Source organism: Ornithorhynchus anatinus, chromosome 5, assembly GCF_004115215.2.
Source record: "Ornithorhynchus anatinus isolate Pmale09 chromosome 5, mOrnAna1.pri.v4, whole genome shotgun sequence".
NCBI lineage: Eukaryota > Metazoa > Chordata > Mammalia > Monotremata > Ornithorhynchidae > Ornithorhynchus > Ornithorhynchus anatinus.
The window spans coordinates 7772085-7794951 of record NC_041732.1 but is presented as its reverse complement, the minus strand read 5'-3'; the positions used below and the strand labels follow the sequence as shown (position 1 = coordinate 7794951).

Sequence of the window (22867 nt, the reverse complement as noted above, 5' to 3'; positions counted from 1 at the left end):
ATAAATAGAATCAAGGTGATGTACTTGTATCTAAGCCAGTGCCTGGCACATAAAATGCACTTAACAAACATCATGATTATTATATGGGCTTCCCTACAGATATGTTTCTCTTGATTTCTATTTGGGATTTCCATAAATGAGATGATGGTAAAATATCAATATTTCCTCTCCCACCTCCTTCCGCGTCACCCCATTTTGCTCTCTTCATTCACCCCTCCCTCAGAATTTAGGTACCTAGCTGTAATTTATTTCTATTACTGTCTGACTCCCCTTCTAGACTGTAAGCTCGTTGTGAGCAGGGAATGTGTCTGTTACGTTGTTCTCTTGGACTCTCCCAAGCGTTTTAATACAGTACTCTGCACACAGTAAGTGCTCAATAATAATAATAATAATGTTGGTATTTAAGCGCTTACTCTGTTCAGAGCACTGTTCTAAGCGCTGGGGCAGATACAGGGTAATCAGTTTGTCCCACGTGAGGTTCACAGATAATCCCCATTTTACAGATGAGGTAACTGAGGCACAGAGAAGTTAAGTGACTTGCCCACAATCACACAGCTGACAAGTGGCAGAGCCGGGAGTCGAACCCATGACCTCTGATTCCGAAGCCCACGCTCTTTTCACTGAGCTACACTGCCTCTCCATAAATATGATGGATTATACTGGCCTGTGTAGTTCCTGCTGCTTGGCTTTAAAAGATGCCCACTGATTTGCCAGTTTACCTCTCTCTCGTTTGGGCCTGAAATCCTGACAATTACTAGAGTGGGTACTTTCGGCACTTTGGGCCAGGAAAGTTTGTCAACCAGTGACACTTAAAGCCATTGGTGGGACTTGAATGCATAACCAGGTGGTCCCGGCCCCTACAGGAAGCGGCTAGAGTTTTGGCTTTCCTAGAGAAGGATGAAGGTTTGCTAAAGAAACTGTTGGCGCTCTTTAAGAAAACATAGTTGGTTACTATGGCCCTGTAGGTTTTGTTTTAGACTTTTTTTTAAAGTATTTGTTAAGTGGGGGTAGGGTGGGGTGAGCTGGAGCACCTCTCACTGCCTCTTCTGACCTCCCTGGGCCTCCCTGGAGTCTTATTGGAACGGCTACTGCTCCTTGGCCTCATCCCCATCGTGGTCTGATCAGTATAATCATCATTGTGGAATTCGTTAACCACTTACTATGTGCCGGGCACTGTAGTAAGCGCTGGGGGAGATACAAGCTAATCAGGTCAGACACACTCCCCATCCTATAGGGAGCCCACAATTCTACTAAGAGGGAGAACAGGTACTGAATCCTCATTTTAGAGATCGAGGAAGCTAAGGCCCCTAGAAGTGAAGTAATTTGCCCAAGGCTAGACAGGAGGTAACTGGTAGGGCTGGGATTAGATCCCAGGTCTTCTGACTTCCAGGTCCAGGATCTTTCCATTAGGCTATGCTGCTGCCCAACGGATTCCAACTCACTGAGTTTCCCTGGGAATCACTGAGCTCAGCCCAAAGAAGGGCCAGTTGTGTCTCTCTCTCTTTTTTTATGGTATTTGCTAAGCACTTACTATGGGCCAGGCACTGTATTAAGCACTGGGGTAGATACAAGCTAATGAGCTTGGACACAATCTCTATCCCATTTGTCAGATGAGGTAACTGAGGCCCAGAGAAGTGAAATGACTTATCCGGAGTCTCACAGCAGACAGTGGCTGAGCCGGAATGAGAACCCAGGTCCTTCTGACTCCCAGGCCTGGGCTCTGTCCACTGGCCACGCTGCAGAACTCAAGAATCTCCCTCCCCTCTAAATCTTAACTCTCTGCTAATGATCTTTCCCTCAAACCTGAACGTACCAAGAGCCCACCTCATCCACTGATCCTCTGGTCTTGGAGCCTTAATGATCTGCTTCCAAATACAGAGCTGGAAACATAAGTGTGAGCTCCCTGTGGGCAGGGCACGTGTCTAACCAACTCTATCCTCTCCCAACCAGTCCGTACAGTGCTCCGCACACAGTTAAGTGCTCAACAAATCCCAGTGATGGACCGATCAGCTGGGCCGGGCGATCCGTGTCACTGTCTGGCTGCCTGAAGTTTCCCCCGTCCCCAGAGTGGGGGTCTGCCTCGTCTATTCCTCACGGGGGCCCTTCCCCCTACCCGGGGCTACTTAGAGAAAAGGACTGAAACAGAAGTCTGCTGAGGAGAGGCTCGGTTCTGGGTCGGTGAAGATGGAAAAGAACAACAGAAACTGCCGACAGGCAGGATGGGACTATGACAGCGCGTCTCCCCAGGGTTACAACACCCCTCCCGCACCTTCAAACAGGAGCCAACCCAGTTGAGAAGCATCACGGCTTAGAGGCTAGAGTCCGGGCCTGGGAGTCCGAAGGACCTAGGTTCTAACCCCCGCTCCACCACTTGTCTGCCATGTGATCTTGGGCAAGTCACTTCACCTCTCTGGGCCTTAGTTCCCTCACCTGGAAAATGGGGGTTAAGAGTGTGAGCCCCATGTGGGTGAGGGACTGTGTCCAACCTGATTTACCTGTATCCCCGCAGTACTTAGAACGGTGCTTTGGCACATAGCAACAGCTTAACAAGTACCATAATTATTATTATTATTTGGCTCCCAATCCCCAAAGTCCCCGCAGATTTCATGGTCAAGGATCCACCCTCTCCCTGGCCTCCCTTGGAACTGGTGAGGGCCCCCCCCCTTTACGAGGCAGCGGCGAGCAGTACCGGAAATACCGTTAAATAGTAAGTAAAGGACATTGCCCACTGTGCCCATATCTTTCATTAGACTTTATTGATTTATTGATATTTATTAAGAGAAAACTAAAGTGCAACAGCACCCGCCAGGGTGTGTAGTTGTAAAGAGATCTATCTCGTTCTATATATCTTCCTAGATATACTTATACATGCTTGGTGAGGCCCTGAAAGTACTCACCCTTCGGCCTCGTCTTTATGGCCGAACACCCCGGAGTGGTGTCGTGCCACAGAAAAGATACACCCGTATATTTATGGGTGGACGTGCGACCGGCAGATGTTTTATTTATAAGCGGGCCGACTCGTTGCATCACGGAGAGACACGTTTACAAACAGATATCTGTTTTCTGAAACCCTATTCCTTTGTTTTAATAGCTAAGCTATCCAGCCATGGCATAATAATGCACTAGGTAAATGGGTCTCCATCTCTAGAACCTGTTCCAAGTTTTCTCAGATGTGACGAACGGCAAGAATTTTCCAACCATCAAGAGATGACAAACCACCACCACCGCAACCCCCCGAAAAAAAAGAAAAGGAAAAAGGGCCAGTCTCACCCTAGGCAGAAAGTCTGTTAGCGCCACAAATCGTCGAGCTTTGAGGCGTCAACTTGAATTTGAGACTAACCCAAATTCGGAGATTTTGTTCCCCTGGGAGGCTCTGGGGGGAGATAATTACCTTCCTGAAGAGCAGGCCATAATACAAACGAAAGGGGAGAGGGGAATTATTTCATTTCCAGACAGAGATACGTTAGGTTGGGGGGCTGCCGTGTTTGGAGGGATGTTCGTTAGGAGAAGGCGCAGAGAACAGAAAAGCACCAAGTGGTTTCGACGGAGCGTAAGAGTTTTTTTTTTAAAAGATAACATTTAGGGGAAATTACTGCGGCAGCATCCCTCCCAAGACGGGGAATGGGGTGTGAAACATTAGAAGGAGTGGACCATAATTATTATTTACTAATGCTCGGTGCTAACGTTATTCTAACAGCTTGCGCATTGTCAAATCAACAATCTGCACGAAATAAATGACCATTTGGGAATTGTCTGGGCCCGTCCCTGCTCCTTTCGCTGCTTGACTAAAAACTGTCATTTGCAATCAAAGGAGGCTGCCTCGGAGCTGAGAATACAGCACTTAAGCTTCATAGCAGCGGCCTCTTTCTCGGAAAACACCAAAGATACACATTAACTTGATCTTTTGCAGCCCATCTCATCTCATTCCACACAAGCGTAGGACAAACCTATACCGCATTAGAAATTTCCTGAAGAATTTCATTAGAAACCTTCATTCACTGACCATCTCCTCTGTTTTCAATCTTTAGATTTTTCAAAAGGTGACAGTGGCGAACGATGACAAGGAATGACCTACATTAAGTTGTAATCCTCGGACCAGGCCGCTGAAATACCTTCGCATTAAGCTTCAAAATGGTTTTCTTTTCTTTCCTTTTTTTTTTTAAAGCCAAACGAAACAAAAAACCTGAAAAGCGATCCCTATAGAGGAGAATCTCAAAAATACCGATTAAAAATGAAGTAATACTGCCTCGTTGGAGGCTCTGAAAATGATTTTTTTTGGTTGTTTTTCTTAAGAGCACGGGCCTGGCAATCAGAAGCACCTGCGTTCCAATCCCGGCTCTGCCACTTGTCTGCTGTGTGACCTTGGGCAAGTCACTTCACTTCTCTGAGCCTCAGTTCCCTCATCTGTAAAATGGGATTAAGAGTGTGAGTCCCACGGGGGTTGGGGACTGTGTTAACCTGATGATCTTGTATCTACCCCAGCGCTTAGATCGGTGCTTGACACATAGTAAGTGCTTAACAAATTAATTATTATTATTATTGCCGATAGAGGAAAAAGAAAGTTTCCACGTAATTCATACCTGTCCTGAGAGAAAGCTGAGCACTGGTTCAGTTCCTGTACTCTCCCGAGTGCTTATTACAGTGCGTCCAGTGGGTGTTCCATAAATGTCAGATTACTCCTACTACAACCCAGGTGCAACATGAGGCCTCGTGGAATTACTCTGATTCAGGAAGAATGGCCAACTCAGTTCCTAAACGTTGCTGGTGGTGTTGACACTTTCATTTAACATTCTCTTAGACTGTCAACCCCATTTGGGACACAGCCGACCACTGATCTGATCGTCTCCAAACCGCCACATTGCTTAGCCCTGTGCTTAGCATGTAGGAACTGCTTAATAAATAGCGTAAGAAAATCCACTTACCATCAAATCCTCAGGGGCTGGTCTTTCTTTTGGCTGCTTCCTCATGCTGGGGGAAATAAAAACAAGTATTTCTTGGTTACTGACTTCAATGCCATCATCATCATGAAGAAAACGTTGGCGCCCCTTTCCCTAGAATTTAAATGAACTTCAAATAATAATGATGTGATAATGTATTTGGTAAGTGTTTACTATGTGCCAAACATTGTACTGAGTGCTGGGGCAGATACAAGATCATCAGATCCCACATCTGGCTCCCAGTCTAAGTAGAGGGAGAGCAGGTCCTCCATTTTGCAGATGAGGAAGCTGAGGCCTGGAGAAGTGAAGTATCGTGCCCAAGGTCACAGAGCAGACAAGTGGCGGAGCCGGGATTAAATCCCCGCTTCCTGACTCCCAGCCCTGGGCTCCTTCCACAAGGCTACGCTGCTTCTCCGTGAATAAATGTGAGAATCACTGTTAAATCAATATTCATACTAACGTTTGTCTCCCCCTCTAGATTATAAACTCGTTATGGGCAGGGAACATATCCGTAATTCTGTAGTCTCCCAAGTGCTTAGTACAGTGCTCTGCACTTAGTAAGTGCTCAATAAATACGATTGACCGATTGATTGAAAATCCCGGCTCACGTCGGTCTTTTACCCTTCGACTGCGTACTCAGATTGGTAGCCCTTGGGGAGCAGAGGTTGGATCTGATTCCCACCCGTGTACTCTAAACCCAGTGCTTAGCATGCTGCTTTGCACACAGGAAGGCTTTAGTGAATATTATCACTGATATTTCTACTACCGTTCTTATTCAAATAATGGTGGTGTCATCAAATGAAGTATTTTGAAAAGCCAAAGCCATTTCTTCTAAGATTCTGCAAAGCAAATGCAGAATGAGTTTACATGAATCTAAGTTTATTCTGTCTACATAAAAAAGCAATGTGTTCTTTTTGGTTTGCGCCTGAGTGTCTTCCGTGGCGGAGGATCTTGTTAAAATCTGAAGATAGGCACTAAGACAAGGGTGGAGTCAACTGAGAAAGCACCTCACTCTATTATTTAGCTGCACACGTAATACATAAATCAGAGAAGCAACATGGCCTAGTGGAAAGAACAAAGGCCTGGGAGTCAGAAGGACCTGGGTTTTAATGCCGACTTCACTGCTCGTCTGCCCCCCCACTTCTAGACTGTGAGCCCATCGTGGGCAGGGATCGTCTCTCTTTATTTCTGTATTGTACCTTCCAAGCACTTAGTACAGTGCTCTGCACACAGCAAGCACTCAATAAGTATGACTGAATGAATGAATGCTGTGTGACCTTGGGCAAGTCATTTAACTTCTGGGTGCCTCAGTTACCTCATCTGAAAAATGGGGATGAAGCCCTGGATTGGGTCCTACGTGATTATCCTTATATCTAGCCCAGCACTTAATACAGTGCCTGCCACATAGTAAGTGGCATTAAAAAAATGGTCGAAAGTCTAGGTAAACTACTAAATTACAAAAAGGGATATTACCCATTGTCTGTCCTGAGTTTCATTTATTTTGGCTACGCTACAAGTTGATAATCATTAAACAGTTGTTCCAAAGCTAAGCTTCTAACACATTTCCCAACTATATATTTTGTGTCATTCTTTGCCAAATAACAGTAACCCCAACAAGAAGGATTGTCTCTCTGTTGCTGAATTGTGCATTCCAAGCACTTAGTACAGTGCTCTGCCCATAGTAAGCACTCAGTAAATATTATTGAATGAATGAATGAACAACTGTGGTATTTGTTAAGGGCTTGCAATACGCTAAGCACTGGGGTAAACACAAAATATTATTAAAACATAATTAATGCTATTAGCATCATACAATGGGCAGCGCTTAGCCCTATGAAGAGTGATAATGATAATGGTATCCTAAAAGGGCTTATTAGGTGGCAAACATTTGGACAGATAACAGATCGTCGGCGACTACTAAAGGGAAATGAAGAGAGCCCATGAGGCTCTGCCTGCAAGGTGACCAAATTTTTTTCCCAACAGAACTTCCAGGAAAAGGTCAAAAAGACGTCCTGCTGCTTCTTTGGCCTGCCTGGCATCGATAGAACCTGGGCAGACAAGAAAACCGGCACTATGCGCTGCCCATGTTCACTGACGATATTACGATTCTGTCATCAAACCCGAAATGATTATGAGGTAAACAAGAACCGTAGTTATGAGCCATTAATGACACGGAGGGCCATTTGCCTTCTCTATAAATAACCATATGCACCTCTCAAATAATGCCCCCATTAGCAAGTAATTCAAGCTGTCTGCATAGTGGGTTTGGTAACGGTCCTAATCTGACATACCCAAGTAGCTGGATCTCTTGGGGAAACAAGGCTATTACACACTATCATTTATGGTTCAGCTTGACATCTGTGGAAATTTCTACACAGGTTATCCCTCCCTCTGCCTCTATAAAACTTGGCCTGCCTGCCGTTTCTCTGCTGCAGTATCGACGAGGCCGATCACGCACCTCTGTGTGGCATCGGAGCCGGCGGGCACCACCCTGGGCCTCGGATGGATTCATTCATTCATTCATATTTATTGAACACTTACTGTGTGCAGAGCACTGTACTAGGCACTTGGGAGAGTACAGTACAACAGTAAACAGACACATTCCCTACCCACAGCAAGTATCCCGCCTGCTTCATGCTCTTCAGGGCCCGGGGCCCTTTCAGGGTATTCTATGTAGATGTTCCGAAATGTAAAAACGCCTTAAAAGCCCACGAGGCATTTCACGTGGATTTTAAATCATAATGCTGGCATTTAAGTGCGTACTATGTGCCAGGCACTGTACTAAGCACTGGGGTAGATACAAAGTAATCAGGCTGGACACAGTCCCTGTCCCACATGGGGCTCCAAGTCTCAATCCCTCTGGAAGTCTTCCCATTGCATCAAGCCACTGCACAAGTGCCCCTTAATCCTTTTCTGTCAGTGAAATACTGAGGGAGGCCACCCGCCCACCTTTCCCCACCTCACACCAGAGAGCCGGTTCCCTCAAGAAGCAGCGTGGCCTAGTGGCTAAAGCCCGGGCCTGGGAGTCAGAGGGACCTGGACTCTAATTTGAGCTCCAACACTTGTCTGCTGTGTGACCTAGGGCAAGTCACTTCACTTCTCTGGGCCTCAGGTCCCTCATCTACAAAATGGGGATTAATGCTGTGAATCAAATGTGGGACAGGGACTGTGTCCAACCTGATTATCTTGTATCGACCCCAGTGCTTAGTACAGTGCCTGTACTAAAATATAGTAAGGGCTTAACAAATACCATTTCAACCCCCCTCAAAAATGTGGGCATTAAGGAGGGCTGGTTGAAGAGGGTGCCCGCAGAGTCAATAGATTCTTGGGCTCTGGCTTGGATTAAATTCCTGTCCCCTCTGGAAATCAATTAATCAAATCAATCCATCATATTTATTGAGCGCTTACTGTGTGCACAGCACCGCACTAAGTACTTGGGAGAATAAACTACAATGATGTAACAGAGTTGGTAGGTAAATTCCCTGCCCACACTGTGCTCACCGACTAGAGGGGGAGACAGGTGATATTAGAAATAAAGAAATGATGGCTATGGACATAAATTCTGGGGGCTGAGGGAGGGGTGAATAAAGGGAGCAAATCAAGGTGCCGCAGAAGGGAGTGGGAGAAGAGGAAATGAAGGTGTCTGTAAAGGCTCAACTTCCCTCCCTGCCCTGCCTCCTGGCCTGTGACTAACTCTCAGTCCTCAGCCCTCAGTCAAACTGTGTGCAGAGCACTGTACTAAGCACTTGGGAGAGTACAATACAACAATAGACACATTCCCTACCCACAGTGAGCTTACAGTCTAAGGGGCCAGGGGGAGAGTCTTACACTTGGGCAGGCCGTCTGGCCACCAACCTACAAACAAGGAGTCCACGAAGGGACAGGATATGGTGGGCAGCGGCGGGGGCAGGGACCGTGTCTACCAACTCCATTCTATTGGAGTCTTCCCAGCGCTTAGTACAGTGCTCTGCACACAATAAGCGCTCAAAAAATACCACTGATTTAGTGATTCTGCAGGGAAGGGGTGGCAGGATTCGCCCAAAGAGTCCACAGAAGGATGAGGGCTCACTCCTTAAGGAGGGAGAATTTTGGGGGGTGGGAGGGGCGCCCCAGAAGCTGCTGTTAATTAAAACTAGGAGATCTGCCCAGCTCTCTGACCACTCTTCAGCGCTCTAAGGGTTAAGTGACCCATGTTTCCTTCCAATTACCAACATCTATTAAAATTGGTTCCTGGGCCTGTATTTGCAAGGCCCAGGAAGCAGTGTGGCTCAGTTGAAAGAGCACGGGCTGGGGAGTCAGAGGTCATGGGTTCAAATCCCAGCTCCGACGCTTGTCAGCTGTGTGACTTTGGGCAAGTCGCTTAACTTCTCTGTGCCTCAATTACCTTATCTGTAAAATGGGCATTAAGAATGCCCCACGTGGGACAACCTGAGCACTCTGTATCCTCCTCAGCACTTAGAACAATGCTTTGCACATAGTAAGCACTTAACAGATGCCATCATTATTATTATTCCTGCAATGCAACTGAGGAGAAATCTTACGTACCGAAGAGCTATTGCATTAAAAACTTCACCTCTGGACTGTAAGCTCATTATGAACAGGGAATTTATCTGCTAATTCTGTTGTATCGTACGCTCCCAAGTGCCTAGTAGTGCTCTGCCCGTAGTAAGCACTCAATAAATACCATAGATTGATTTTCTATGACCTTAAAGGCAACCTGAGACTACATAAACAACAAAAATAAGGTGCAGGTGTTTTTCAAATGGTCACTCTAAAATTATTCCCCCCTTTTAACTAATAATAGTAATAATAATAATGACCATAGAAGCAACAATCCCTCTCTCAAGAAGGTTCTCTGCCCCACAGCAGCTTATTAAAATGGGGAAAACCCTCCGATGTACATTCACGACTCTGTGTGTAAATAACGTTTACATAATTTCAACAATTTCTTGGGCTTTGCTGGCCCATCTGCCCAGGGCCCCCAAGTCCCTCCCGTCTCGGCGAGGAAGCGGGGCGAGCCAGAAGGTCTCGCGGAGCGGCGGAGTTAATGGCATGTAGCATTTACATTGAGGGCACGGTATGTTTGCAAACTGAGCTCACCACTGAGTGATGAAGTGTACAAATGGCTCGGAGAACTCTCCAACCGGAAGGACCGGCGAAACCTAGGGAGGGGAGGAGAGGGAGGGGAAAAAAAAAGTCCAAAAAGTCAGGAGATTTCTTTCTCTTTCTTTTCTTTAAAAAGAAACCACACAAAAAACATCAATTTCCCCAACCCGGACCAAGGCAAATCCCTCCCTCCTCACCTCCAAATCAATTAAAAAGACACACTGCGCATTCTCCGGAATAGGTTTTCATAAAAATGCCAAATTTAAACCAGGCACATTTTGAGATGGCGAGGAACATGAGGGAAGACACTGAGGGGAGGTGATAAAAGGACAATGATAGCCACAGGGCAGGAAAGAAGGTAGGGAAAAGTGTAAATGAGAAATTAATGATTATTTAAGTAACACACAAATGGTCTTGTAATTAACAAAGAGCTGTGAAATTATTCTTGTGTTGACCTTTGTTTCTTTTACTGGATTTGCTATTTATTTACACTTCGCCATTTATTTACATTTATTTCTATTTTCATCTTCCCGACAATTTGGGTAAGGATTGTTTTCTCCCTCCTTCCACCGACTCCCCCCACCCCCCACCACAAAGGATTCCCACCTTTCTCCCCCTCCACCTCTAAGGAAATTAAACCCGTTTGCCAGCCCCGGCCCAACTCCCCAGCCCGCTGACAGAAGTAAATATATTAAGGACCCAAGGAGAAATCAACCAACCAGCCACCGACTAAAAACAATAGCGACAAGAGAAAGGGGGAAAACAGCAAACAAAAAAACCAAAAAAAAAAAAAAAAAAAAAGGCAAACCGAAAAGGCCGACAGCAAACCCCATTACCATTTGCAAGAGAGGGCTTTAAGAATTTAGGAGTTTTTCCAAGAATGACAGGGAGCTCCACTGTGTTTATAGTGTAACAGCTCAGGATGTAATGAAATTACACTGCAGAGTATTTTAACAGTCATCTCATTAGCCCTACAGTTGGAACAAGAGAGCCACATAAAATAGGCAGCTGCAAATGACTCCATTCTCATCTATTCTCATTTGCTATTAAAAATACCTTTCGGCGGCTTTCTTCCTCCCTGACATCCCTAACACAAAGTACCCTGCAAAGTATGATACATGCACCTATTTAAATTAACAAAGGAATGACTTATTTTAATCTCACTGTGCTTTGGAGTGCTTTGGCCATTTGGATGAGCAATATATCATTACATACAACCTTCCAGCGCTGCAGGCAAGAAACTCTGAGCGCGCATATTTGGTGGGAGCCAAACAATTTCTCTAGCACACAACTGTGTCAAATGCATGCATGTATTCATTATTGAGAATGCGAGGAAATAGCTTTGATGTAGTGGAGAAAAGAAGATGATAAAAGCACCTCTGCAATATGTGTGTCATTATCAATGGTGGCAGATAGATACAATCGCACAGAGCCTCCTGCGTGATTAGTAAATATACATATAATTGCTGTGGCCAATTATCAGAAAAATGAGATCGGTAATTACAAGACAGAAAATTAACTAGAACTCTTATTAAGGCTTTTGTCTCCAAGTCACACAATTGGAAACTGCTGGAAAATACAATTAAATCAAAAGTAACTGAGGAGTAAGAGCAGTGGCAAACACCTTCGAATTTTCAAAGACTTTTTCTAGGAAATACAATCAAGGCCCCTTTTATCTCACCCGGAGCTTCTCTTTTTGAGTGCACCCATCTCATCTAGGTGAGAGGATCAGTCCCCTCTAACCTTAAAACAAGGAAAGCCGTTGTTGGAAGACTTCCATCAAGGAGGAAGGCGAGGGAAAGAAAATCCCTGAACTCCAGGCAAAGAAATCTAAGGAAAAACTGGAGGTGGCTGAAATATCCCACTAGGAAGACATGAGACCTGCAACAAAATGACCATTTCTCAGCTCAGAAGCCACAGAGATTGACGGTGGCAGGAATAATATATACATTATTTATACACATACATTTAGACCTTGAATCTGTGATTTCTGTCCACTCTGGGAAATTCTATGCGGTTCAAGTAGAAATGGCATTTCGCTGTTTCAAGGACCTACGGTAAGAATTTAGAAACTCACCTATAGCAGATTTCTTTTTCGTCTTTGCTTTTTCGGGTTTTTTTTTTTTTTTGAGGGAGGATGGAAGGGACCACCACAAATTGGCCATGGAAAATAATACCTTTAGGCAAATAAAAGGCCCACCTCTCCTGCCTTTGAATATTTACAAAGATAGTTACAATTCTGGGTGACTTTCGGGAACGATTCGAGCATAGACGTTATGCTAATTTAGGCCTTGTTTCAAAGGATACTCAGGGTAAATTAATGAATTATAGACTACTCAACTTGATGAAGATGTCATTTTAACATGGATGGGAAACAAAACAAGCTAACGTGACATCTTTGCACGGGTAGTTAATTTTGTTTAAGACGTGATATTGTATTCTGTTAAGTTGCACATACTATAAAACTCGGAAACACTGGGTGGTGCCCATGAATAATTTATTTCACTTCTGAAGGTTCCAACTGAACTCTACTTTGCAGAATTGCAGAGAGGAGATACTCTCAGCCCTGAATGGAAAGAATTAACCATAAAAGACACGGGGCCCAGATTCTCTTTGTTCATACCCAAAGCAGGGTTTTTTGGGGGGGGGAGGGGGGAATGGATGACACCCAGGGGATTTTTCTGAGACCCAGACTGAAGGGTGAAAGATTAATGTTATAGATACAAGGACCTGGACACTGGTCCAGGCATGAAACACTCGCCTCAGGAGAAGGGTGCTATTCTCCCATACATGAAGTGAGTACGCAGTGTGGCCTAGTAGATAGAGCACAGGCCTGGAAGTCAGAAGGACATGGGTTCTAATTCCAGGTCCGCCACGTGTCTACTGTGTGACCTTGAACAAATCACTTCACTTCTCTGTGCCTTGGTTACCTCATCCATAAAATGGGGATTAAGAGTGTGATCCTCAAGTGGGACAGGGATTGTGTACAACCTGATGAACCTTATCTACCCCGGTGCTTAGAACAGTGCTTCGCACATAGTAAGTGCTCTGCACACAGTAAGCGCTCAATAAATAAGATTGAATGAACAAGTACCATAATAATAAATATTAAATTGGTAAGAAAAAAACATGCCTAAGACTTCTCATTCTTAGGGCTTTGCTCTGGGGATGATGAGAAGTTCTCTTGGACAAATTGGGTGATTAAAATATGCACTACATTTCCAGCCGCTAGGCCCCCCTGAAAAGGGGAGGGGAAAATGACAGAGAGAGCAGGTTAAATAAAGTTAGCTGGGAGAGGTGGCAGGGGTGTGTGTGAGGGAGAGAGAGAAACCCTTAAGCCTATGGATAAGAAGAATCCTGAAAATATTTTGCAAAAATAAAACCACACCTTGTTCATGATGATGCATCCCCGGACACACTATTTTTTTTATTTTAAAAGCGCAGTCCCTGCCCTAAAGATGAAGCATCTTAAAAAAATAAAATGGGCTAAGTGGGAAGTCCTGTAAAACTCCAAACCCTGAAGTTCTTCCTAAAAAGTCACTTTCTAGGGCCCTTTATGCCACACTTTCCCTCAGGGTTTATTCTATTTTTTTTTCTCCTTTTTAATGGCTTTCTACTGCTCAACTTCTACACAGAAAGGTGGAGAATGAAAAAGCAGACACCACCTCAACTAGAAGCCTTAACCTTAGCCGCCAGCCCCAAATCAACTTTAGCTCCCCACCAAGGTAACATCCGGCTGGACTTCGTTATTGAGCCCGTAAAAGAACGAGCATCGTAAAATATTTCAGCAAGCAATTCTAAGCATCGAGAGGGTCAGCATTAGTCTCCGAGGTTTCCGTAAGTACTCGGTCAGCCTGATTCTCCCACCGGCTGAGACGCTGCAGTACGGAGAAGGGCAATGGGAAAAAAAAATTTGAGTGATGCCTTTGCCTTGTGAATAATGAACAGTTCAGGAAGGTCAACCCATTACAACTGAAACCGTTTAATTATTAATTATGCACAATCTATGAGCAAAAGGACAAGTTCAGAATGTTTAATGTGTGGTAAATCCAACTGGACCCTCTCTGGGCATTTTGTTATTAGCACTTGTCAGCAAGGTGCTCAGGCATAAAGAAAAAGGCACAGCGGCAGAAAATCGGAGGGGAGGGGGGCTGGTGCAAGCGGGGAGGTGGGGTGAGGAGGGGAAGCGGGGAGGGGATACTTCCAACGCAGCTGCTGCTATTTAATTTCCAGACTTCGGCCGCCCGACTGTCAGAGCTCCCTGCCTTTTGAGGCTCGGACAGGTTAAGTCTGGAGGTTCGGGTGATTTAAAGGGAAGAGCAGATTTCTAAATCCTAATTTTTGGAGTCCCTTGCCCCCCAAAGACTTGCCGTTTGCTTCAACTGAACTGGGCTTTTCTGACACCGAAGAGTTTACCAAAACTAAGGTATAGGTGATGAAAAATGGGACTTTTGAAGAGGGTCCCTCCAACCCCTCACTTTCTTCCTTTGCTTTCTGAAACGGGCCGGAAAAGGCCCTGGTATCTGTAGTTTCTCTTCTCCAGGTCCCAATTTTGCAGGTTCAAAAAGAAACCACCAGCCTGCAAATATACACATTTTTTTAAACCAGTCTTGCATACTTCCCAGATCCAGTCCTCTCTAGCCCTCCAGCAAGTACCTGCCTCATTGCCAGAATAATAATAATAGTGGTATTTGTTAAGTGCCTACTATGTGCCAGGCACCGTGCTAAGCACTGGGGTAGATACAAGAATCAGGATGGTGTGGTGGACAGAGGTACGAGCCCGGGAGTCAGGAGGTCATGGATTCTAACGCCGATTCCACCACTTGTCTGCTGCGTGACCTTGGTCAAGTCACTTTACTTCTCTGTGCATCATTTACCTCATCTGGAAAATGGGGATTGAGACTGGGAGTCCCACATGGGACAGGGACTGTGTCCAACCTGATCTACCCCAGCACTGAGTGAAGTGCCTGTCACATACTAAGTGCTTAACCACTACCATTATTATTATTCAAGGTAAGTGGGTTCGACACAGTCCCTGTCTCACATAGGGCTTATGTTCTTAATCCCCATTTTCCAGATGAGGGAACTGAGGCAGAGAGATGTGAAGTGACTTGCCCAAAGTCACGCAGCAGACAAGTGGCAGAGCCGGGATCAGAACCCACATCCTACCTACTCCCAAGTCTGGGCTCCTTCCACTACTCAACCCTGCATTAGCGAAACATGACTCAGTGGAAACAGCACGGACTTGGGAGTCAGAGGTGATGGGTTCTAATCTGTGAGCCCGTCATTGGGCAGGGATTGTCTCTATCTGTTGCCGAATTGTACATTCCAAGCACTTAGTACAGTGCTGTGCACATAGTAAGCGCTCAATAAATACTATTGAATGAATGAATGAATCCCAGTTCCACCACTGGTCAGCTGTGTGACTTTGGGCAAGTCACTAAACTTCTCTGTGCCTCAGTTACCTCATCTGTAAAATGGGGTTTAAGACTGTGAGCCCCACGTGGGACAACCTGATAAACTTGTATCCCTCCACCGTGCCTGGCATGTAGTAAGCATTTAACAAATACCATTATTATTATTATTAGCAAGGTGAAAGAAAACCGGACTGGGACTGCTAGTGAGACTTTTTCGGTTTTATTCTAATAACAACTTGTCCGCAGCCTGATTTCTCTTGGGCTCGTGCCCAAGTTGGGCAGACCCTGGGTCAGGTTGGTTGGGTCATCATTTTCATCCACTCCACAGGCATAGAGTTCCTGAGTCACTCGGGAGTCTGTTTCTTGAAAATCAATCAACTGACCAAGGATATTTATTGAATGCTTACTACGTGCAGAGCCCTGTACTAAGCGCCTCAGAGAGTACAGTATAATGGAGTTGGTAGATATGTTCCCTGCCTGCAACGAGCTTCCAGGCTAGAGGGGACAGGTTGCTGAGGTTCCTTTCCGTTTACTGTTGTATTATACTCTTGCAAGCGCTTAGTACAGCGCAGTGCACCCAGTAAACACTCAGTAAATACAACTGAATGAGTGAATGAGTCTTAGGTATGAACAATCTCCCCACCATTCCCTTCCCTTTAGAACTGCCACTATCAGTCATATTTATTTGATCGCTTACTGTGTGCAGAGCACTGTACTAAGCACTTGGGAGAGTATAATAGCAATATAATAGCGTCGGTAGACACGTTCTCTGCCCACAAGGAGTTTACAGTCTAGAGGGGGAGACAGACCTTAATATAGAAAAATAAATCAAGGATATGCAATTTATTACAGGAATTACACCTCTGCATCAAACAGAAACTCCTCACCATCAGTTTTAAAGCAGTCCATCACCTTGCCCCCTCCCACCTCACGGCTCTCCTACAACAAACCAGCCCGCACACTTTGCTCCTTTAATTCCGACCTACTCACTAGACCTCGATTTCATCTATCTCAGCGCCGACCTCTCGCCCATGTCCTATCTCGGGCCTGGAATGGCCTCCCTCTTCATAACTGACAGCTGATCACTCTTCCCACCTTCAAAGCATTCCTGAAGGCACATCTTCTCCAAAGGGCCTTCCCTGATTACGGCCTCATTTCCTCTTTTTGCAGTGCTTAAAACATAGTAAGCACTTAACAAATACCATCATCGTCATCATCTCTTCCCATTCCCTTCTGCGGTGCCCTGATTTGCTCCCTTTATTCACCCCTCCCTCAGCCCCACAGCACTTTATGTACATATCTGTCATTTATTTAGTTATATTAATGTCTGCCTCCCCGTCTAAACCGTGAGCTCGCTGTGGGCGGGGATTGTGTCTACCAACTCTCTTATACTGTCCTCTCTCAAGTGTTTAGTACAGTGTTCTGCACACAGTAAGCGCTCAATCAATACCACTGATTGATTAGCACGCAATAAATACCACTGATGGACTGATTGTCAAATGACAAACATTTTTCAGAGACTTTAAAGGCCTACACTTACAAGTTCAGGCACTTTTGCAAAAGAGAAAGCAATGAAGCCAAGCCATCACTTGATTGGAGGCACGCCCTTTTAAAAAGAGTATACACAAAAGCCAAGTTGACAGAATCAAAGCAAGACCAAAATCCCTAATTGTAGCATTTGTTGCAATTTGTGCGGAGCATTATACCAAGCGCTCTCCCTAGCGCGATGCACTCCTGGGTCTATGTGCCTCACTTTTGCATGCAATCGATGCTTTTGAAACATTTAGTATTCCCAAAACAGGGCCGTTCTCAGATTGCGATCTAGATTTAAATACCAATAAATGTCATTGGGAATGTCTTTCCCGACCAGATGAAACCGGCTCCCTGGGAGTCCGTGGGGACGATGTGGGGGCGGGGGGAGCATTTGGAGTCCAAGAAGGTTTTTGCCGGTGGATGTGACTAGGAAAGGAGCTCTTTTGACCCACCTCAGTTGGAGAGCAGGGAACCGTCTTTTAGTCCTCTCACTCCACGGCCAGAGCAGCCAAAGTGAAAGATGACTCAATTTCCACACCGGGTCACCCCATGCTCCGAGTTGCCAGACGTGACAAATTACATGTGTGGGCATTTTGGTGTGAAGTTCTGTCCACTGGGCCCGGGTTGACAGTAGTAGCTCATTTAACAGGTCTCAGATGAGGCTCGAACTAGGGGCAAGAGGCACGAACGGTAGCCACTGAAATAACCTCCTTGCTGGTAAAGCGTTAAATCGAGGGAGAATAGGTGGCTAGTCAGGGTATTACCTCAGGATGGTCTTCGGAATCATCAGAATTATAAAGCGACCCGTAAAATCAAGTCCAAATTAACCAGACTTGGTAAACACATGTCTGGATCTTGGCCATTTTCCTTTTGGATCTTTTCCTGCAGAATTTGCTTAGGAAATTCCTCGGCACAAACCAATCAGGTCCCACCTGGGGCTCACAGTCTAAGGAGGCAGGAGAACAGGTAACGAATCCCCATTTTAGAGACGAAGAAGCTGAGGCACAGAGAAGCAAAGTGACTTACCCAAGGTCACACAGAACACTTAAAATTATGGCACACCAATGGGTCTTTGGTGGTGGTGGTTGTTGCATAGTATTACCTAAATTCCTCAAAGATACATGCATAGGTTATTAGAAAACAGGGTAATCTGTTGAATTGTAACTGTAATTGCTTCCTCTCTACAGCAAACAGAATATTTTTTCCCCTTCTAAATTCAGGTCTCTGGTCGATCGTAACTACCAGAGCACGACAATGTTTGGGGGTACCTATACAAACACCATATCTATGCTTTGAGGGTACAGAGTCACATTTACGGCTCCCCGCCACCCCCCCACCCTTCTAAAACTAGGCAAACCCGACTCCTCCAACCCCACAGGGACTTCATTTGAAAAAGTAAAACCAGTTATTGTTCCTTTTTGCTTCATACGCTCCCAGTGCATTTTTATTGCTTTTTCATAAAACACTGCTGCAAATAATCAAGCATGACCATTGACATCCACAAGATTGAGTTTTAGGAACCATTAAATGAGCTCACCCTCCTGGGAACCCTCTTGCTCAGGTTGGTCTAAAGGTAATTATTCAGCAATTCCTACCTGTGGTTTTACCTTGTTCCCACACGGCGTTCGCCTTTCAGACCCCGGTGAGGTCAAGCTGGTTCCAGGAGGAGACCAGCTGGACGCGTTTGATCCGAGTCCTAAATGCACATGCAAATGTATCCCCCCCACCCCTCCCCGCTCCAGTCTGCCTCACCTCAATACAGCGCCACGTCGATTAATCCCAGATTTAACTGGGCCCCGTGGTAAAAATAAACATTTAATGTCTGACATCCTGAAGAGAGATCCAGAAAAAAGAATATGCCCCAACCAGAAGTTTGCTTCTCACAGATCGGGCTCATTTGGATCCTTGCACACAGCCACTTGTCTGCTGCGTGACCTCGGGATAGCACTTCACTTCTTTGTGCCTCATTTCCCTCATCTGTAAAATGGGGATTAAGACTCTGAGCCTGATGTGGGACAGGGACTGTGTCCAACCTGGTTTGCTTGTATTTACCCCAGCACTTAGTACAGTGTCTGACACATAATAAGCGCTTTAACAAATACCACAATTATTATTATTATTGTTAGCTGCGCTCACGGAGGTGACGATTAAACACTGGCTAAATCCAAGCCGGGAAAAATGAGCTGACTAGAACGGCATCAGGCTGGAAGTATAAATACCAGGGGAAATCCTAGATTTGGGTGTCAGCATAGCCTCCTGTCCCAACCAAACGTTCCGACTGTGGACTCCAAAGAGTGCTGTGGTTTGTTGTCTTTATTCCGTGTCCGATGTGAACGAATTGGGATTGGGGGTGGCCGAAGGGTTCACGCGGGGCCGTGATATTTACATGTCCATATGTAGGTCCGCATATGCACAAGTGGGCTTAAACCTCTAACCGAGATACGGGCTATCCCCGCCGCGAGTGAGTGGAACAAGGACTGAGCACACCACAGGAGCGTGTGCTCTTTCGTAGATGTGTGAAACGCGATTTTTATCGCCTCTCCGCGGGGATGGGAGAAGCTGGAAATTGCCCCTACCATGGGGGAAAGGTTGAGAAAGAGAGGGAGACAAAGGAAAGGGCCCCACGCTGCGAAAATGAGCGTCCTGACGGAACTTGTGCCTCGCCATTTGGAAAAACCACCCCACCATCTGTTATTTTGGATCTCAGCACATCAGGAGCTCCCCTGAGCCTGCCCGCTTCCGTTTCCGGGAGGAAGGAAGCGATCGAGAGGAAGGCGGCACCCGGTTCGTTCTCCCCCTGCCACCGCCCCCCGGCTTCGGCCACCTCGCCCCACGGGCTCTGGGGACAACTGACAACGAGCCCTCAGGTTTCGGCCAACCCAGCTGACGAACGTCTGCGGTCCCCGGGAGCCCCAGACTGAGCTGCCGGGTAATGACCTTGGCATCCTACTTGGGCTCAGGGTTAAGTCCCATCATGGTGGTGGTTTGAATGAGTCGAGCGTCCGGTGGCAGGATGAGACTTCACAATAGAGCAACACATGGTAAAAATGACGGCAGCCAAAACTTGGCCCCACCAGGAAACTGCCCGTTCAGAGAAGGCTATTCACTGGCCTCCACCACCAAGAAATGAATTCATTAATAATACATCAGCCCACACAGACAATTCACTGAGTAAAATCCAAAAGCCACTTCTTAAATTACAGCCAAAGCTTGTGGAATTTCTGCTTCGACTTCAATAATTTACCACAACAGAAATCGGCGGGGAAGGGAGATTGCCTCCGTTTTCTGCCAGTAAGACGGTGAAGAAAAAAAACTTCTCTTGGCACTATTGTGGAGAATTTCATCAAAATGATTTTTTTTTGACAGTCGTTTAAAACTCACCTCTGATTTTTCAAAATCAGAACTCTCTCTCTCAGTAACTGCATTCGTCCAGACGACACGCTAGCACCACGACTTTTCACTGGTTTCGTCCGTGACATTTTAATTTTAACCGAGTTTCTCCGACTCCCCCTCCGTACAACTCATAAATATGAATTAAATATAATTATAAATGAACAGAACATTAACTTTTGGATTACTGCTGGGTTTTGGTGGAATGTTAATGTTATTTCTAAAGAAACAGTTATCACCAATAGAAAAAGTAATTACTAAAGGAATCATGATCTTAATGCTAACCTATTTTCAATCTTCAAACCAGCCAAATAGTATTAATTTAAACATGCTGGACTTTTAAAGAGCGGCATTAGATGCGTCTTACATAAAAAGGGCAAGATCAGTTTTCCTCCTCCAATTATATATTCTTAACTCTGCAGAACGCTGCTCCAGTTGACGAGACCATCAGAAGAGACAAGTATTATCTATCCTGCATGATCTTATCAGATTTCTACCGCACCGACTGGCAACTTGCAGGAGAGGCTGCAAACACCAAAAATATTGGGTTCCCCACAGAAATATTTGGGTGACAGTATAATTATGGTCACAACTGTCAGTAGGGCTCCTCCTCTGCCTCCCCCTCTGGTCCATAAACTCATTGTGGGAAGGGAAAGTGTTGTACTGCCTCTTCCAAACGCTTAGTACAGTGCTCTGCACACAGTAAGCGCTCAGTAAATACGATTTATGAATGAATGAATGAATGTCAAGCACTGTTCCAAGTGCTGGGGAAGATACAAGTTAATCAGGTTGGACACAGTGCCCTGTCCCACGTGGGGCTCACACTCTTAATCCCCACTTTACAGATGAGGTAACTGAGGCTCAGAGAAGTGAAGTGACTTGCCCAAGGTCACACTGCAGACATGCGGCAGAGCCGGGATTAGAACTCAGGTCCTTCTGACTCCCAGGCCCGTGCTTTGTCCACAAAGCCATACTGGTCCTAGTGAATTGGTAGACATGTTCCCTGCCCACAACAAACTTGTTAGCAAGGGCCTGGGACATTTGAGATAAAGGAAGTTCCAACTTTTACCTTTTTTTTTTTTTAAACCTTTCAGAGACGTACAAGTGGAAATTTTTACTAAACAGAATTCCACCCCTCCTCTCTTCTCCCTTTTCCACTCTCCTACCGCTACGGATTAATTCATTCGTGAGTGAAATATACTGTCAGAGGAAGCCCAGTGAAACCAAACATAAGGCCGATCTCACACCGCTCAAAGCCAGACTTCAGCCCCAGTCATTAGAAACACTTGCTTATTGAGAAAGGCATGTGCCTTCTACAAATTCTTATGACTTTCTCTAACCATAAAATTTAATGAAGACATAACAGATCCTTCTCAATTGACTTGTTTGCTTGGCTGGCATACCCTCATCATTACAGGGACACTAAAAACAATCATTATAAAGAAAAAAAATAGTTTGTTGCACACACACCTGAACTCAGTGTCCTCACTTTGACCGAATCTTCCATATAAACCAACTGGATGAGCTATCGTAATGCTTTCTGTTCACAATGGACGAATATATTAAGTGCTCTAAGCAGGGTAATTCAGCTCGATCAGGTATTAGGTATTAGTGCTAGTTGGACATGGGAACGCCAGCCCCAGCAGGTCAGAGAATATTGCTAATGGCCTCACTCCGATTCATCCACTAGAAATGTCACTTTTCTCCAGAGGGCAGGGAGATGAGCTTCTGTACAATACAAAGGACTCTGGATCCTCTGCTTCATCCCCAAAGTGAACGATTACTAGTAACAGGGAACGTATCTACTAACTCTATTGCACTGTACTCTTCCAAGCACTTAGTACAGTGCTCTGCGCGCACAGTAAGCGCTCAATACATCCCATTGATGGAAGAGACAGTCTAGTTCACAGTGTTCTCCTCTGCTGGGTGGAACTCCTCTAGTCACCATCACCAGGAAGGGTAATAGTAATAATGGTATTTTAATAAGAGCTCATTATGCGCTGAACACTGGGCTAAGTGCTGGAGAACTGACCAGATAATCAGATTGGGCACATTCCCTATCACACACCGGTCTCACAATCTAAAAGGCAGGGAGAGAGGATACCTTGTCTCCATTTTAAAGAAGAAGAAACGGAAGCCCAGAGAAGTTAAGTAATTTGTTCCACGTCACCCAGCAGGTCACAGGCAGAGTGGGGACAAGTACCCAACTCCTCCTACTCCCAGCCCGGGCCCTTCCCACTAAGCTAAGTTGCCACGATGTGTCGGTTGAGCTCTGCATGGCCCTGCCAGAGCTGTGATGAACCTGATAACTCTTGATTCTATTTATTGTTCTTGATTCTATTTATTGCTCTTGATTCTATTTATTGCTATTGTTCTTGTCTGTCCGTCTCCCCCGATTCGACTGTAAGCCCGTCAAAGGGCAGGGACTGTCTCTATCTGTTACTGATTTGTACATTCCAAGCGCTTAGTACAGTGCTCTGCACA

At 45.5% G+C, this 22867-nt stretch overlaps 1 protein-coding gene across 1 annotated transcript in view; it reads right to left on the bottom strand.

The window, feature by feature from the left end:
• The window catches only part of MAP2K5 (mitogen-activated protein kinase kinase 5), a 238924-nt gene that overhangs the window by 27352 nt on the left and 188705 nt on the right, over nt 1-22867 (bottom strand). The window contains 2 exon segments of the mRNA XM_029066218.2: nt 4923-4968; nt 10038-10099. Of these exon segments, the coding sequence (XP_028922051.1) occupies nt 4923-4968; nt 10038-10099 (108 nt within the window).